Here is an 18,304-nt window from a genome sequence, read left to right as displayed (position 1 = left end):
TAAATAGAGCAGAGGTTCAGCCAGTGTAGCCACTGCTATGTTCTTATTTATAGATTCTAGATACTTAATCCATGCATCACGCACAAGTCCCCTCTCATTAAGGGTTTGATGCATAATATTGACCTAATCTAATATCTATAATCTGGCTAACAGGCTATGATGGCACTTTTGAAACTATATATATAATTTTCACTTATCATTTACTGGAATATCATGCTGAGTGATACTTATATTTTTGTCGTATCAAGCTGTTAGGAGGTAACGATATGGATGAATTGGAATATGCTCTGATTTAGCTAAGTCTACTAGAACGGTAACTCCCCAGCGTGGAAACCTATAAACGGTTAATCTAGAAATCCACTTTCTACCTTCAATCACTTCTGCGGGCAAAGGGGCTCCCAGGATGGTACTCGTGCGCCATTATCCGCATCCATAAGTTCGTTAGGGGGAGGCAGTGGTTTTTTCTTCACCACTGGAGTTGAAGAGGCATGAGCGCCTACTCTGACCACCTTTCTTGGAGCTTGCGAGCCCGGTGTCCCATCAGCTTGTCCCATGTCTGTCTGTCCTTGACCATTACGTGGTTGGCCCGCAGGTTGTGGCAGTGTGGTTTCGAAGCCGGTCCATCGTTTTGGCATATTATTGCTAGCCGCAGCCGCCGAGTTCTCTGTTTTTGCCATACCTGCAGTCGGACTTAAAGTTGCCGGCTTTTTAGGGACAGGAGGTGGTGGTTTCTTAGACCCATCTAGCGCCATGGTCCCAGACCGCAGTGATGCGCTCCTATTCAGCGGCTTTTGTTCGTGTATGACTTCTGTCATTGACCTGAGTGGGAGTATGGAAGGAGAAAGTGGATGTTTTGTTGAATTGCGGCTTGAACTCCGCTCCATCTGACCAGGTGTAGTATAGTCTGGAATTTCGCCTTCCCCGATTTGGCTCCAATCGGACCCTAGTGATGTTGAAAATGGATTGGCTCCACGTTGCACATTGCTCCTAGCACCCAGCGGCGGAGAAATGGTTGATCGAACAGGACGACCTATACCAGCATTAGCATGAGCAAATAAGATAATGGCGGAAAGTATTCTCACCATTGTCAATCCACCACTTCTGCTTGTCTGAGCTGGGAGGTGGGAGGCCAGGGGCAACTGGAAATTCATCCTCTATATCAAAATGATCATCATCAAAATCGTCCTCCTCTTCCTGGTCGTCGGATATAAGACACCTCGGTGTTTTTATAGGCATATCCTTTCGTGCTTCATAGAGTTTTCGGCCTAATTCTTCCTTGCGCTTTTCATCTACGACATATATCTCACATTCAAATACCGCGTAGACGGGTCGATGATCTGAAAATTTCAAGGGTGCTGTGTGGTACGCTAACTGACGCAGGTTGCTTCCCTTCCAGAGAATTCTATCGCACCAGGCGGGGATCCTCTGCTTTTCTCTATAACAATATTAGCATAGAAGAGCAATAAAGGAGGCAGACTCCTAGATCTTACGAAGTGTCATATAGGTCCGTGCCGTTGTCATATCTATATGTTGGTGGAAAGGTGATTGGCCCCTCCATATAGAATTGAAACGCCATGCCAGCAACCATTTGAATGTTGAGCTACAGTATGTTAGCAACTGTGTATGTAGTTATAAGAGCTAAGCGGGCGGGATATTACCTGATCATTCCGATATAATGTCTCTATATCTCCCTTTTCGATTAGGGGTCTCACACGCTCGTTGCTAAGGCCAATCCTATAATTGAAGTCACCGAACCAAATGATTACGTCGTGGTCGTTGATTGTTCTGTTCCGTTGGAATCTAAGGCCCCGAGCAATAGTTTGATAGTCGCGATTTCTCTCCTCGTAGTTTGAGAAGCCAGCTGCCAAATGCGCGGTGATGAAGCATATTCTTGTGTTGCAATACTCCATACGAACAGCGCAAGCCCCTTTGTTTCCACCCATCCCGGACAAGCCAGTCTGTAATTCCATGTTAGTTACTTGAATTCTTCTGTATGTGGGAGTTCAGTGCCTGTACCTTCTTTACACTACCTTCCACATTTTTTATCTTCTCGATAACATCCTCCTTCACGAAGAGAATGAGCGCTGCACCCACAAGCTGACCACTCCTCAAGAAAACGTATTTGGTTGTTCCTCTCTGCTTAGCCCTATCGTTAAGCGACTTTGCAACCGCTTCCTCCCATATCAAGCGCGTACTGGGGTCAGTAGACATGATCTGTTGTGGGCTAAGCGCAACGATTTCTTGGAATCCTACACCCACAATTGTAGGCTCTTCACCAAGTTTCTCAAGGGATCCATGCAGCCATGGACTAAGATCTTCGCTAGCTCCTTCGCTGCAACCATTGATATTGAATGTTCCAACCCATATACGAATTTTCTCGTGAGATGTAAACTCCGCGGCGTTTCGTTTGAGCTCCGCGTCTACCATATCTTTTATCGGGTCAAATAGACGCACTGGTACTTGTTCAGTCATAAGTCCCAGTAGTGTATCTATAGTAGTTTGTGTTCCAGGATCCGTAAAGTTGTTGACGAATAGACGTGTAGCGCTTTTGCGGAAATCAGCAAACTGACCAGCAACAGACATTGCGCCGTGTCTCGTAAATGATGACTTCAGTGCACCGGTTCCTGCATAGATTCTTGACAGAACATCCCCATTATCAGCCCATAGGGTTGAATGTCTCATCCAAAAATCCCGTGGAGAATGGCCATTTCGTTGTGCCAGAAACATTTCGATCACCATGCGACTAATCATAGTTTGAATGAGATTAGTCCTGTCCAAGCAATCTAAACAATTTGTTCGAAAAACGCCATCCTGCTGAAGTACAACATTCTGCTGTCTAGCGAGTCTGATGTCTGATGTTGAAAGTTCACTTTCGCGGCCAGCAGGTTCTTCGGACAGAAAATACGCAAACCCTTCAACCGAGTCTCCTATCACGTCTTTGATACGGCTAGCAGCTTCATATCCTGCCGGCCCTTTAGTTTCTGCGTGGAAGTCATATTCTGTCATCTTTAAAAGATCGTGTCCTGGAGCGGCTCCTGAGCCAGGTTTCCGGTATAGTGGGCTTCCACGGACATGATACATATACCGTGCCGTCAGCTCTGCTTCCGCCTCCTTAGATCTAGCAAGTAGGTTGATTGCATGAACAGCCCCATAATTAAGTGTTAAGTCTCCAAAATGTTTGTCAAAGGCGAGCTGTGCGGCGGCTGCGGCACGGCTGACCTTGACTTTCTGTGCTCCTGGAATGTAGCCCGCTTCTTGTTCCCAAAATACCGGTACCGAGCCCCGAACCTGAGTATAGGAAAAACACAATGCAGGGGGGATCCATAGGATTGTTTCTGTCTCCACAAAATTTGCAACGTTTCCGTCATCGTCGATGCCTCTAGCATTAAATCTGGTTCCCGCACGACGTGAGGAGAGACGTGAGATCACAGTTAAACTTGATGGGAGGTTTGATTCTATATTAGGGAAGAGAGACGAAGAAGCAGGAATGGTTAATGACTGGGCAAATCCTCGAATTGCCGACGTAAGGAGTCGAGAAGAGTCCAGCTTCTGTCGGTCCTGTACACCTAAGCCGTTCCGGAACTGCAGCAAAGGCTTAATCATATATGAGTTCCAAAGGAAGTCCTCGTCAAGACTTTCGATGTCGAAAGCAACGGGATCATCAACTCTGTCGATTAAGGAATTAGCTAAGGTATAGTTTAGAAATTCAATAGTGCCATTCATTACCTATCCTGAATGCGTTCCGTCAGATTGAAGTCAGAGCTATAAAAAAAGCTCCCATCATCCAAAAGCTTTTTCAACGCCAAAGAGGGATTTTCCGGGGCAACATCGTATCCTTGATAAGCAGTGCCATAATTATAATTACGCGTATCTGAATCAGGACCTACGACTAGGTCGTAATCGGGTCGGTTTAGGCAGACTATTGTCGGTTGTTAGTTAGGATGGACAAGATCTCATCAACTCAAACTGATGTAAGAAACATAACAGAAAAAGAAAGGAAAAGGGAGGGGGAGATCAGTACAAAATTCAACATTATCTATTCTTTGCACCGTTTCCCTGGGCCTCACGTTGGCCACAGTAGTCGAGCGCGTAATGATGCATATAAAAACGTCGCCGGTAGCAAGCTTGATGAGTCCCAGTGTCCCCAAGCCGGTCCCCAGAGTACGGAACTTGGATACAGGTATAGTATCTGCGGCGGCAAACTCGACAACACACCTTGGAGGGCTGAGGTTGGAGAACTTGAACGTGTTGTCTGATATGGATTCTGAGCCTAGCGGCACGTAGTTTATTGTGAGGGCATAGCCGTTTGCCACAAGAACGATTGTGCGCTGTTGTTCATCCCTGCAGAGAACTCGCAGAGCCATCGTGGAAGTATTATGTCTGAATATAATATAGCAGATCTCTCACGCATGAACTATTTAAAAAAGTATAGGCGCATGGTTGAGAGGGTGTTGGGATCTCTGGTCGTATATTCTAGCCTATTCACCAAGAGGAGACAAAAACGTCACTTTCAGTTGGCGCAGATGAATTCCTCCTCATCTGCCTGCAATCACGCAGGGCCACAGTAAGGAGAGGACGACGATATAACGGCAGGCTTTGTTGATGTAGAATGCTGCTTCTTTTTGGTGTGGTTAACTGCTTAATTATAAAGAAGGTTGTGGGCGAAAGTGGTGGTTGCAAAAAGTAAACAGGAAAATAATGTCTGGCTCCCTCACTTGTTAAATATATAGTTGGCTTCGAGATGGGTAGTTCCGGCTCTCATGATGTAAGTTATGCAAGTTACTATAATGATAGTAATGGCCATTGTAGCTTTATTACTGGATACTCCGTGCCTGAATACATAAAGCTTCTGAAAATAAATATGGATAAAGTACGTCATTGTTAGTACGCCATGCACCCCTCTAAATAATAAGTGATACTTCTAAGGAGTTTCACCATAGTAAACAATCAGTTTAATAAGGAACAATAAAGAAATAGAGAACAAGCGGCCAGTATTACAACAAATATGTCATTACCCCTGTCTTAAGCATCACATCCCTCTAGTTCATCCACAGGTGTGGAAGCCCTAACAATGCAACCAGACAGCTAGAAGTGGTAATTCCCTTTTGCAGAATCAACGAAGGGCTTCGATCTTTTTCTCTAGCATGGCTTTCACTGTTCCTCTTGCCATCTCATATTCTTTCTCCAGAAACAGTGTATGTTTGGCTATCTCGCTCTCAATCTCCAGCTTCTTCTTTGCTAGATCTGATAACCTTTCAAGCTGTGTCTTGCGGTATGCTAGGCTATTGATACGTCAATAAACCGGTAAGACGAGCTTGGGTGGAAGTTTGGGGTTCCAAAATCGGGCAGTAGCCTATAATTAGCAGGATGTAAGTACAACACAATACCTACATTGTTTTTCCATTTGATTGCGACACCTCTCTTAGTTTATCTTCTACTTTCTTGACACATGCTTTGTGGTGAGACTGGAGTTTCTGGCGTCCATCATTGGCAGGTTTCCTTCCTACTGCCTAGGAGAATGACACTTGTTAATACTCCTGAAACACCATAGCCATATTGATAGATATCATAAACATAACGCTAGCAACAGCACTTGCTGCTCACAGAATTGTTTAGTTTCTTGAGTAAATTTGCCGTGATCTCCGCAGCCGAATCGACGGACAGCCCGCTTTCACTGTCCACCGTGTTTGTTCTCCAGTTACCTTTCGCGGGGGGTTTCGGTCGTCGCCTTTGGGCAGCTTGTCTGGGGGCCATCTCCTTTTCTTTGACAGACGGTTTCAAGGTCACGACGGGATGCGCGAGGTGTTGCGACCTGTTGCGAACTGTTTTGAATTGTTTTGAAGCCGAAGTTCGAGATTCAACTTTGAAGGTCAAAATAGAGCTACGGGTAAATATTAATCCGGTGGGATGTGGTTATGTCAGCATCCTTATTGCGGCGTCCTTTTCACCGGCGTGTAGCAATCTATATAGGCGGCGCTGTAGATGTAATAAATGATTTAAAGCGAGATTAAATTGGGCTATAAATCATTGATTGGAGTTTTATTAATTTAAAAATGATTACTCGGTACATGGTGCGAGTTTGCAGGGGGCATGGGAATTTTGTCTGGATGTAGAACGGTTAAAGCGGCGGTGCAGAAGAAATACTTTATCTCGTCTGTCCAAGCTTTGTCCATCTCGATAAAAATAAATTTCCACCTGCGTTTTCACTCTACTTAAATCCTCAAGCCGTCACAATGGGTTTAGCCGGTCCTAAAAAGTGAGTATATGGCTTGTAGCAATTGAATCTGCATGCCAGTCCAACTGACTCTGCAATAGAAAGACGAAAATCTTCAACGACCCAAATAACACCTCGTGGACACGATCGACGTCCAACTATGGCCACAAAATCATGACCGCCCAGGGTTGGGCGCCTGGCGAATATCTAGGCGTAGCAGACAATAACCGTGCCGATACTTATACTGCTGCCAGCTCCAGTCATATCCGAGTTTCCCTCAAGGACGATACCCTTGGGCTAGGCGCTAAACCCCGCCGGCCGCTGATAGACGATGAACCCACGGGATTAGACGCATTTCAGGGGCTATTAGGGCGACTTAATGGGAGAAGCGAAGTCGAAATTGAAAAAGAATTGAAGGTGAAAAGTGATATTAAAGCTCTGACTTATATTGAACGGAGATGGGGTTGCATGAACTTTATTGGCGGCGGGCTACTAGTGCCAGACAAGGTGAATAAGATACCGAATGGCGAAGAGGATAAGGAGTCGGAAGACAGTGAAGAGGTAAAACCTATCACGGAGTCGGCGGGTGAAGATATTGATAGGAAAGAGAGGAAAAAGCGGGAGAAGAAGGAGAAGAGAGAACGAAAGGAGAAGAAGGAGAAATCTAAGGAAAGAAAGAAGCGGAAGAAAGGGTCGGAAGAGTCTGGGGATATTGCAGATAGTGGTTTTGCGACCGAGCCATCGGCTTCCGCATCCAGAGCCGAAACTCCGGTTGATGCAGACTCAACAGATTCGAAAAGCGATAAACAGAGATCCAAAGACAAGAAGAAATCTAAAAAGCGGAAACGAAAGGAAGAGCTACAGGCTAGCAAGGCTGGATCCTCGGCAACCTCAGATGACGAGGATGCAAAAAGCATAAAAGAAGACGATACGACTTCACATACCGTGGCTCCCATTGCTGTAAAGGAGCGTGTTATCCCATTTGCTCGGCAACTCCTGCGAGGCCGATACATACAGCAAAAGAGACGAGCTGTGATGGATTCCAAGTCCCTGAATGAGGTATACTTATCGTCTGACCCCTTACAATGGTGTCTGTTAGCTAACAGGAGAATAGATATTTATGACCACAGGCTGATTTCTGCTTTGTTCAATTTACATTTGTCCATGGTCCAGCTGCATTTTTGAAATATGTTTGGCTATAGACCCAACTGCAAGATAGATGATTTTATATACCCATGAAGCGCTAAAATAATACATCTTTTTGACAATTTACTTGCCTTGGATATATCTTTCTATCTCTATTGTTATCTTATGGCTTGCATTTCTAGCTATAATGCTCAGAAATATACTTAGAACTAACCCCAACCCTAGAGGACGCACCCAGGAGATGATTCTACAGTATCTCCTCCTGGTTGCCATGGCGTCCTACTTCATGGTCTTCTTTTCAAAACAATATAGGCTGTCACGCCTACAATAATTCTTGCAAATTCTCTGCACTCAACTTCCTGCTTTCACCTTCTACCTTCACACAATACAACCACTTGTCAGAAAACGGCCAACAGGGATTCGACAGAATCGACAGATATAAACAGCGATATTAGAATCCCGTGTTCCTCGATCTATATTCCCTGCCTAGTGAAGTTGCCAGGGCAGCTCTCTGGCTACATCAGATGCCATGGATGTCTGTCTGAGCCGCATTCAGGCAGGCTTATCTGGGATGACGCTCGCGGACACTTCTCAGTTGGCTTCCATGCTCGATTTTGAAGTCTCCTTGGCTGAGAAGCTCCGAGGGGGCGGGACAGGTCCTTATATTGTTGATAGCGAGGGAATGATCCGCGTTCCAGCTGTTCTCTTTGCAGGCGATCCGACCAAAGTATGCATTCCCTTATCACTTTTCATGCTTCCATTGGCCTTGCGGTGATGGCATATGGCGAGGTAGTTCGTCTTTACTCATGCATTTAAATATAGGGGATACCAGGAATTACTCTTACTCCAACAGCGCCAAATACGCCCGTTACTCCAGCTGCCACGCCAGCCATCTCTGCCTTCTCTCCTCTGCCACCCCCGCCTCCCACTCCTCCAGGCTTCGAATTCAAAAACAATACCGAGCGTTATTTCTTTGCAATTGCTGCACGCGCATTCCAGGAGGCAGTGAAGGTCCCGGAGAAACCACCACCATTTGGCTGGTTGCCTGGCCAGAAATGTTTAGTATACTATTCCACGGTCCTCGAACAGTTTACTATCTGCTTCCGTGAGCACCTCCGGAGAAAAGGCCGTTACCACGAGGCAACCTTCAACGAAGAATCCCAACGTCACCATATCAGCATCTTCAGCAACGTCCGCTCTAGATGGCATTATACCCCATTTGGCTCGATTGATGGATTCAAAACCACCGTCCAGACTCCCAACAGCGACGTTGCCGTGCGTGCGTTGAAGTATACCGTTAGGAAGCCTTTATCTCCTCCGCCAGACGGATGGCAGTTCAACGAACCCTTACACACCTATTATGACATCATGCTGGCTAGGTTCCGTATTCATCTGCGTACGCTGTTGCAGGACCATCCGACCATCATGGTCGACGAACCGCTCGATCTGTACGATGCCATCCGCAAATTTACCGAACTTATCATTCACGAGTACCGCCGTGTGTGGATTGCCAACTATGGGCTATGAGGACCAACGATTTACGGGCCATGTCGACGGATTAGAAGGAATCCCCTAAAAGATATTCTGGATGTCTCTCAGGCTGTAGTCGAGATATTGAATAAAAAGAAACGAAAACAATGAGAAAAAGGAAGTTGATGCATGTGATAAACTACTAGATTAGCCTCGATAAGAAACCAAGCCATGTTCTGTTACGTCATCCAGCATTCACAGGTCAAAGTCCAACCTCCTTGTAAAGCTGATTTGTTTCCTATCTTCACACTGTCTTCACTTGTGCCTTCATTCACTTGTCAAGGCCTTTTCATGCGATAGTCACTCACCCTTCACTGGGCCTGGGGATGCATATATAGAGACCGGTCTACTTTGTTCAGGTTGACATAGCCACCTCGCGCTGAAACATCACTCCAAGGCTGTCTGGCCGCTTGCTTCCAAAGACTGCATTGTTTAATTCAAAGAATAGACATTATCATCTCAGCCTCCATGCCCGACATTGACAGAGTATTCGCTGAAATGAACGGGCAATCTGTGGAGGACTATACGGGCTCCATGCGACAGTTCCGACGCATGGTGAACTCGTCTCCGGATACATTAGACAACGATTCCTCTTCGGCAAGCAGTACAGCATATGGGTTATCTGCGTCTCAGTTTGCTCAAAGAAGCCAGGGCCTGGTCAGGACGAGGTCGGATTCGTTTAAACCGAACGATACTACCACAACTCTCCAGACTCGGTCTGGTGACGCTTATTCTCAGCGTAGGGGGTATGTTCTTAAACCTGGGGAATTTATATTCAATAATACTATATATGGTATATCTCGAGACTAACAAGCTGTCCTTTGGTCTGGCAGGATTCGATGGGCTCCGCTAAATATCAGCCTTAAAAGACGACTCCAGACTCTCGTTGTGCTGCTTCACACAATCTCCATCGCCTTTTGCCTGATGTCCTTCTTCTTCTGCTGCGCAATCCCTCTATTCTGGCCAATTCTATTCCCATATGTGATCTACATCTCGCTATTTTCCAAAGCTGCAACGGACGGAAATCTATCTCGACGGAACAACTTCATTCGATCCCTCCCCATCTGGAAGCTGTTCGGGTCATATTTCCCAGCTCGCCTTCACCGTACAGTACAACTCCCACCAACTAGAAAGTATATTTTCGGTTACCATCCGCATGGAATCATCTCCCATGGGGCTTTTGCGGCGTTCGCTACCGAGGGTCTGGGCTTTTCGAAGCTATTCCCGGGAATTACCAATACGCTACTTACGCTGGACTCCAATTTCCGTCTCCCCTTCTACCGTGACTGGGCACTGGCAATGGGTTTAGGCAGTGTATCGCGAGAATCATGCGAGAATATCCTCTCGAAGGGTGGCTTGAATAAAGAAGGCATGGGGCGGGCAATTACCATCGTCATAGGCGGGGCGCGAGAGTCTCTCGATGCTAGACCAAATACTCTCCGCCTGATACTTCGTCGACGAAAGGGATTCGTGAAGCTTGCTATTCGGACGGGCGCGGATCTCGTTCCTATCCTCGCATTTGGCGAAAACGAGCTTTACGAGCAGATAGATTCTGATCAGCATCCGCTCATTCATAAATTTCAAATGCTCGTCAAGAGTTCGATGGGCTTTACGATTCCGCTTTTCCATGCTCGAGGGGTATTTAATTATGATGTTGGCTTAATGCCGTACCGAAGACCGTTGAATATCGTTGTCGGTAGACCGATTCACGTTATCCAACAGAGCGATAGGAATAAGATTGAAGATGCATACGTTGACGAGCTGCATGAGAAATACATCCGGGAACTGGAGAAGCTGTGGGACGAGTGGAAGGATACTTTTGCCCCCGACCGGATCTCCGAGCTTGAGATCACCGCTTAGGCGCGTCGTGTCTCTACTATTTCAACTAGTTGGTGATCTTTCTCTTTTCTGGATATGATTTTGACCATTGGTCGGAGGCGTCGATATTTTGTGATACAATTTCCATAGCCACTGTTTTCATTTTTTGGCGTATCGGCGTTGAATATTGCATCATCGGGGATACACAACCATATACTCTCTGTACTCTCCATATTTATTAGTGCCACAGGAATGAAGCTGTCAAACAACCTTTCCATTTACGCTACGAGTATAAATGTAGAAAATAATATGCGCTGGAGCCTATTGAGAATGCACTAGGTATTTCTATGGTTCATCTCGATTTTGTCTATCAATGTGTTTCACACCCAGTGTAACAAGTCATATTGTATGACGACACTCTAGATATCGATATCCAGTGATCTATGATATATGTGCGTGGAGGTAGGTCGTGCTTCTATGTGGAACCCAGAAGTAAAATATTCTGTGACATTGGTCGCCAGCAATATGTCGGGTATCATGTTGCTTCAAAAAAAGAAAAGAAAAAACAAACGTGTGGTTAGTAGAATAACGAATGTATGATCGCTGCAAGCGCTCAGTAGAACCAGATAAAAAAAATGAAAAACAATTAACGCCAGAAATTTATTCCCAGAACAGAACGTCAACAAACGTATAACGTAGAAGGGATATAAAACGAGAGACGAAGCCCCTCATAAAAAGATTCCTGTCCAGTCCAGGTTTCCATCAACGTTCTTCCAGCCTCCATGGGAAATGGCCTTGTCCCATCCGAGCATAACGGCCAATAGGCGACATGTGGTACTGCTCACACCACAAACAACCCCATCACCTTCTGCTAGAAGCGATATATCCACAAGATATGCTTTAGCAACTAGCTCGCGCAGCTGCAGTGCCTGTGGAGAGGGATCGAAGCGAAGTCGATTGTATTCCGATTCGCGGACGACGCGATGTGGTGGGAATACGGATGACTTGCCCCCGGATGCAGAAGGGCTGCCTTCCGCAGAGGGGATGAGCGATGTATCTCCAAGTGACCAGAAAATGCTGCTGAAAAATCCGCCTTCCCAGCCAATGTTTGCGTCCTTTGGTGTCTTCTTGGCGACAATTTTCGCAGACTTTCCTGATGGTGTATCGTCGTCGATTGGGGGTTCGGCGTCCAGGATGTTTTTGCTGGTTAAGGAGAGATAAGACTGGGCTTTGATGATCCCTCTCATCTCAGGGGAGGAATATGTCTCCGGGTCATCGGAGGCGAGAATCATGCTCGATGTAGCTATGTACTGGGCCTTGGAGGCCTTTTTGCTACTACTGCTGTTGATGCTGTAGGTAGTGCTGAGTTTCTTGTCGAAGAATGAGGTGACGAGTTCATTTGCCGCGTCAACATATACATCAAGTGGTATATACGATTTCTCATATTGGAATTCAAGCGGATGACAGTCACCGCGACGGACGTGGATGCTAATCAGTGGCCCGCCGCTCTTTGGAATTGAGCTTCGAATTTCCGTCATTCGGTGTTCAAGGTATTTTGCATCATCGCTATCGATATGAAATAGCGCCTCGTACCCTGCGCGGAGAAACTTGAACATTTCCTTTTGACGTTCGGCACCTGCTTTCCGTGTTCTTTCGAACTGTTCGTTAAACTTGTGCCCAAACGTCCATGGGATCGTGGCGGATGAAACGAGGAGATGGCGTGCGTGATGAGGGAAGGGAGTCCTATGCGAAACAGGAGGAGGTTGGCAGTCGGGCAATGTAGGGGTTTTGAAATATCTGGTATATCGACCATAAGACCAATTCTTGTCGTCAATAAAGAATGATCTCCCTTCCTTCTTCGCAAGGCCATAACTCATCCATAGACCCATCAAGGTAGTACCCAAACCGGCGTCTTCAGTCTGCATCACGAATGTCAAACTCTTTTTGCATACGGGCATGGTATCCCGCATCCTGAGATATTTATCACCGCCGACGACATTATCAGCAACATTTCGTGGGGTTCGACCATTCAACTTCGACGGAAGAATATCCTGCGATTTGGCTTCATCGATATCCATATAGTTTTTGTCCACATGGTAATATCCGCCATTGTCTTTGCCATCGGCGAGGTGGCGTGCCATTGCCTCAGTCTGTGTGCATAGCTTCGAATATTCCGAAGGAGAAAGGGGATAGTCCAGATTCTCCGGAAGCGAAACCGTCCATCTCGTCCGTCCGCGCCCGTCTTCTATAAGAACTGGACCTGCCACCTCTGGTAATGTCTCGCTTTCAATGATTTCGTAGCTGCCGGGCAGGGTGACCGGGTCGAGGCGCGTGGGTCTGAGAAATGACCGTAGACATAGGAATATGCCCACGAGGCATCCAATCCATACAGACAGTCTTCGAAGCCGTATTAACCATCTCGGCGAAGACTCTTTGCCTTGGCGAGGTAATACGGACGGTAGGCTGGGAGAAGGGAGTGGAGAGTCGAGTAATGGAACCCGTAGGCTGGCATTAGATAGGGTAGCAGGAGCCCTGCGCACACTCATGTCATGCAAATTCCGTCGAGAGGCGATAATCATATTGCAAGACAGGTACTAAAAACAAATCCTTTCTTTTTTAACTTGGATAGGTGTGATGGATAAAGCCACGGATCAGTCAGTCCGCGACTTGGTCGTAATTCCCTTTCTCTCAGTGCATCAATATCCCTCGCGGTATTAATCGAACCTATGTTAAGCTCCAACGGATGGCCACAATATTCACAGTATATAGGGACCGACGTTCCCAAATGCGCAAAATAAAAGAATGACTAAAGGGTCAGGACATGTTCCACCAGGCCGGCCAGGGGAAGAATATGGTCAAATGCACCAGCACAATCACGGGCGAAAGGGAGAGGAAGAGAGAGCCGGCTAGGGAAGACGTTCCCCGGCGTGATATATAAAAGAACACGGCAATTGAGGGTGAAGAAGGGACTGCGGGGGCATGGGGCACAAGAGCAGAGCTCGTCAAGGGGGTCGGAGTAATTGAATCGTATATGTAACCACGGTGGACCCGGTGATCTATATGAAAATGAGATGTACCACGGGTGGAAAGTCTAAACCGATGCCAGTCGATCACTAAGCGTATAGTTCTTGAAAATCTCCAGCCGCTGGGGCGAGGACGGGAAGAAGCGAAAGTAGAAGATGCTCCGTAGAAGCAGAAGAAAGAAGTGAAAGAGAAGAAAGAGAAGAGAAAGCAGGACGAAGCGAGATCAACGCAGCAGAGGCTGATTGGGCAGACCAGCACGCCAGTTAAACAGGATAACTCCTCAATATTGCATGTCAAACATGCAAGGATAGCGAGAGTCGCCTGAAACTTGAGTTCTGTCGACGGAAGCATGAAGAAGTGAGAGATTGATTGTCGCCGCTAGAGAACCCGCGTACTAGGGGCGATATACTGTAATTCCTGCACTTCTAACTCCTAATCTCTTAATAAATAATTAAATATATATCTTAGTAGCTATTAAGTTAGTATTTTATTTTAAATAATAATATATATTTATTATTAGATTTAATATTATTAACTGTTAAAATTTTATACAATATGGTAGAAAATAGTTATATAATAAATAATAAGATATAAAAATAATAAAATAAAATAAAATAATAAGATATGAAAAAAATAGTAGTACTAGGCTATTTTAACAGCCTTTGGTCCTCATGCTCAAGTATTTCAGAGTTACAACTTACAGAGTACTATTCTCGACATTCTGTACCATTGATACCGAACAGATGAACAAACACTTCGTTCTACCGTTTAAATTCTCAGTCTTGCCAACTGACTTATGCTGTCTTCAGCAGCCGAAAGAGCGGAAAGTACAGTGTAGATGGCGAGGACACTCCTAACATGGAGGCTACTACGTAGCTGTTCAATCGCCTTGCAACCCTTTCTGTCGGGTATCATGGAGCAGTCTTCAGTTCCTCCGCGCGCTGATGACCGGCATCCCATACAATAGCGATATCTGGATCAAGTACAGCACGGGCGTGACGGAAGCCGAAGCGATACTGCAGCAGTTTGTGAACGAAAATGTAGACCACAGCATCGTGTACTCCGTACACACCCAAGGTCTATGACTACTTCACCGAACAGCGAATGAACGCTCTACCAGTAACATATCTTGTTATGGAGCGAGTACGCGGCGAGGCTCTCACGGCCAAAGAGGATGACATCGTCCTCGAGAACATTGCTGCTGCTGTCCGCCATCTGTGGGAGCTTCCATCACCACAGGCGTCGATCGGACCATTGGCCGGACAGGAACCTCACGTCGATGCGAATTTAAACTAGAATACGGGAAATATTTTTATTATTTTATATTCATTTATATATTTGTCTATATATTATTAATTTAATATTCGATAAAAATAATATATAGTTTTATAATATACGATATTAGTAGAGGCTAATATTATTAATTCTAGATATATATTCTAATACATAATAGAATAATTATCAAACTAGTAATTAATAAAATATAGAGGTACCTACTTTACTAGGCTAGGGTTATAAAGTGGCCATCTAGACAACTCATTTTAAAAAGTGGCCATCCAAGGAACTACACGCGAAAATATGGGGAAGCAGAGTTAAGATTGCGGATCCCAATTATAACTGTGGACATGTAGCACTGGCGAACAGCGTATCAGTGGGAGAAGCGAACAGGAGTGACGTCAACGTTCGCCTGTCGATGACAACGAAGCGGACAGAAGTGGACAAGATGATAGCTGTGCCACGGTCGTCGCCTCGGTGCCATATCAACGATGATCTCGATATGATAGGTAGAATGAGATCGACAACCCGTCCGGCGAGGGACGATGTCGTTTCCAGCATCCTCTTCCACCTCCCCCTCCGTCAGACTCGTGTTTCAACAATGGCAACAGGGGAGGAGGACTGTCATTTGGTCCCAAAGAGGGCTGATTGGACATAGCCTTAGGGAGATTTTTTGTCTTAAGCTCGCCGGTGGAGGCTAGCATTCCAGCCACTGACATCAGGGCGCGATCAGTGATTCGTGATAGCCGAACTGTGGCCGGCCCTGGTGGAGACGCCAGTGTTTCAGGAGCGCCATGGAGCAGCGGATTCACTGCTGCACTGCTCTCAGACTGGCCTGACTAAGGACGGAGCATTTATATGTCGCCCGTTGGTGGCTTGGTGAGCTGGTGATAAATGTCTGCAAGGTGTTAATAACCTTCATGCATGATGACATCCTGATGCTGGCCATTAATTCGACTCCTTTCCGCCGGCATTGTCGCTGTCAACAGCACCAGCAAGGTCGAGTCGAGCTAAGCAGGCCCATGGCTGAAGGTTCCCCTTTCATCTGAAACAGCTCGAGTGTCCTGAGGGATAATTACCTGCCCGTCGTGCCGAGTTGGGACAAGCAACGGAGGCCCCTTGTTCGCTTTCTCTTGTCGTTCTTTGATATAAAATATAAAAACGTCGAGTTATAGTGCTGACTCATTACCCGAGGCACGTGATATCGCTTTTTGACTTCCAACTCCGCTGGTACGAGTATAAAGAAGGAAAAAAGGAAAAAAGGAAGAAAGGAAGAAAGGAAAAAAGGAAGAAAGGAAGAAAGGAAGAAAGGAAGAAAGGAAGAAAGGAAGAAAGGAAGAAAGGAAGAAAGGAAGAAAGGAAGAAAGGAAAAGGATAAAAGGGAAAAGGACAGCGGACGACCCGGAAAGAAACAAAGACGATGCCGCTGCTTAGTCTGCCCCTTGAACTGTTCCTGCTGATTACCGAGGCCCTGGGGAACGAGAAGGATATCAATGCACTCGTCCAAACATGCCGCCAGCTTTACCAAAATCTGAATACCCACCTGTATCGCTATAATGTGCGGAACTCGCAGAGCTCGGGACTTGTGTATGCTGCACATACCGGGGAAGAAGCGGCTGTCAAAAAATTGCTCGATGAAGGCGGCGACCCTCAGACCTGGTACTTGGAGCCGCCGATAGTCTTAGCGGCCATCAAAGGGCACATAGGCGTGCTTAAACTCTTGTTGGAGAATGGAGCTGAGACTTACCCCCAGGACACCGTCCATGAGCGGTCGGCTCTATTTTGGGCAGCAATAGGCCGTAACAAGGAGGTAGTCAAACTACTACTTGATGGAGGAGCAGATCCAGATCCTATGGATGTCGAGAGCAATACCCCGCTAATGATGGCAGCGGACGAAGGGGATATAGAAATGGTCAAGTTCTTGCTTGATAACGGGGCAGACGCAGATGTCGAGAGTGAGCATGGTGATACTGCCCTATCCCGAGCAGCAGAAGCCGGACGCGAGGATATAGCCAGGCTTCTTCTTGAGAGAGGCGTTTGTCTCACGACTAAAAATCAGGAAAATGGCACTGCTCCCTTAAGTGCAGCAGCAGAACGCGGATATACGGAAATAGTTAAGCTCTTGCTCCAGGCAGGTGCTTCTACGCAGGCCAGGGACTGGGACGGCCGTACCGCCCTAGGCATAGCTGCTGCAGAACTTGGATGTGAGGGAATAGTCAGGCTTCTGCTTGCGAACGGGGCCGATCTGGAGTCCCGAGATGACAGTGGCTACACCCCCTTAGCTGTGGCTGTAGAGAGCCGGAATATTGAAACTGTCAAGATCCTGCTTGATAAGGGGGCTAATATAGAGGCCAGGGATGATACCGGTAGTACTCCCTTGGCTGCTGCAGCGGCAAATGTTTGTAAAGAACTAGTCGAGCTATTGCTTCAACATGGAGCTGATATAGAGACTCAGGATGCAGGAGGTAGCACTCCTCTCGCTTCGGTAACGAGAAAAGGGGATCTGGAGATGGCTCTATTCCTCGTTGAGAAAGGAGCTGATATAGAGGCTCGGGATGAGGATGGCCGAACTCCATTATTCATTGCGGCATTCTTTGGACATATATACCTCGTCACTCTTTTGCTCGACCGGGGAGCTTCTCTAGATATTAGAGATAGTAATGGCTACACTCTTTTGTCGGTGTCGAAGAATGAGGAAGTATCCAACCTCTTACGAGGGAAGGGTGCAAGCATAGAGGCCGACGACGGAGGCCGAACGGAGGCAGACGTCGTAATAGTCGGCTAGACTGCGCGAGCTGTCATCTCGACTATATATTCCTTTCTACGGGTTTGCAATTGGTGTTTTTATTGATGTATATTACTTTAATCTCTTTACCAGTTTATACGCTGTGTGCTATTTATGCTATGAGCACGTAATCTAAGCATCAGAAACAAGTGTAGATAGGCAATATTATGCATTATATTGAACCCATACTTCGTCTTGTAAATACTTCATTCCAAAGTTCTCTTCCCTACCCTCCTTTACCCTCTTCACTGGGAAAAGAAAAGAGAGAAAATCGTACAAAAACCAACAAATCAAGGACTAAACAGCCAAAAGAGACAAAAATAAGAATGGGGATATATAACTGATGTGTCTGAAAAAAGAAAAAAAAAGAGGCAAATCAATCGTATCTAGATTTTAGACAGATCAAACAGTAACGAATTAAGGTTAGCCACCTGAGGCAAACAGGTAGTGGGGAGAAAAAAAAATCAAGATGTCCAACTTATACAGAGAAGCAGAAATAGTACAGGGTAGAT

At 46.2% G+C, this 18,304-nt stretch overlaps 6 protein-coding genes across 6 annotated transcripts; 4 read left to right on the top strand and 2 right to left on the bottom strand.

The window, feature by feature from the left end:
• Positions 1-374: 374 nt before the first annotated feature.
• On the bottom strand, positions 375-4,364 carry GIQ15_04498 (SacI domain and endonuclease/exonuclease/phosphatase family protein; the record flags this gene model as incomplete). The annotated part of the gene is made up of 7 exons (XM_033551915.1): positions 375-1,030; positions 1,083-1,435; positions 1,491-1,600; positions 1,713-1,958; positions 2,017-3,667; positions 3,727-3,919; positions 4,022-4,364. The coding sequence occupies 7 exons, from the start codon at positions 4,362-4,364 to the stop codon at positions 375-377; spliced, it is 3,552 nt and encodes a 1,183-aa protein (XP_033405645.1).
• Positions 4,365-6,233: 1,869 nt separating this feature from the next.
• GIQ15_04497 (uncharacterized protein) lies at positions 6,234-8,887 on the top strand (the record flags this gene model as incomplete). The annotated part of the gene is made up of 4 exons (XM_033551914.1): positions 6,234-6,256; positions 6,316-7,273; positions 7,863-8,087; positions 8,183-8,887. 4 exons carry the CDS (start codon positions 6,234-6,236, stop codon positions 8,885-8,887), a joined length of 1,911 nt encoding a protein of 636 aa, XP_033405644.1.
• A 501-nt stretch (positions 8,888-9,388) lies between these two features.
• GIQ15_04496 (diacylglycerol o-acyltransferase) lies at positions 9,389-10,750 on the top strand (the record flags this gene model as incomplete). Its single annotated transcript, XM_033551913.1, has 2 exons — positions 9,389-9,636; positions 9,724-10,750. 2 exons carry the CDS (start codon positions 9,389-9,391, stop codon positions 10,748-10,750), a joined length of 1,275 nt encoding a protein of 424 aa, XP_033405643.1.
• A 686-nt stretch (positions 10,751-11,436) lies between these two features.
• On the bottom strand, positions 11,437-12,849 carry GIQ15_04495 (uncharacterized protein; the record flags this gene model as incomplete). Its single annotated transcript, XM_033551912.1, has 1 exon — positions 11,437-12,849. One exon carries the CDS (start codon positions 12,847-12,849, stop codon positions 11,437-11,439), a length of 1,413 nt encoding a protein of 470 aa, XP_033405642.1.
• Positions 12,850-14,676: 1,827 nt separating this feature from the next.
• GIQ15_04494 (uncharacterized protein) lies at positions 14,677-15,028 on the top strand (the record flags this gene model as incomplete). The annotated part of the gene is made up of 2 exons (XM_033551911.1): positions 14,677-14,772; positions 14,834-15,028. 2 exons carry the CDS (start codon positions 14,677-14,679, stop codon positions 15,026-15,028), a joined length of 291 nt encoding a protein of 96 aa, XP_033405641.1.
• A 1,399-nt stretch (positions 15,029-16,427) lies between these two features.
• On the top strand, positions 16,428-17,792 carry GIQ15_04493 (ankyrin 2,3/unc44; the record flags this gene model as incomplete). Its single annotated transcript, XM_033551910.1, has 1 exon — positions 16,428-17,792. The coding sequence occupies one exon, from the start codon at positions 16,428-16,430 to the stop codon at positions 17,790-17,792; it is 1,365 nt and encodes a 454-aa protein (XP_033405640.1).
• Positions 17,793-18,304: the final 512 nt, after the last annotated feature.

This window comes from Arthroderma uncinatum (assembly GCF_011692745.1).
Source record: "Arthroderma uncinatum strain CBS 119779 chromosome Unknown scaffold3, whole genome shotgun sequence".
Taxonomy (NCBI): Eukaryota; Fungi; Ascomycota; class Eurotiomycetes; order Onygenales; family Arthrodermataceae; genus Arthroderma; species Arthroderma uncinatum.
Note: the sequence above shows the minus strand (reverse complement) of the source record. Positions and strands in the feature narration are given on the sequence as shown.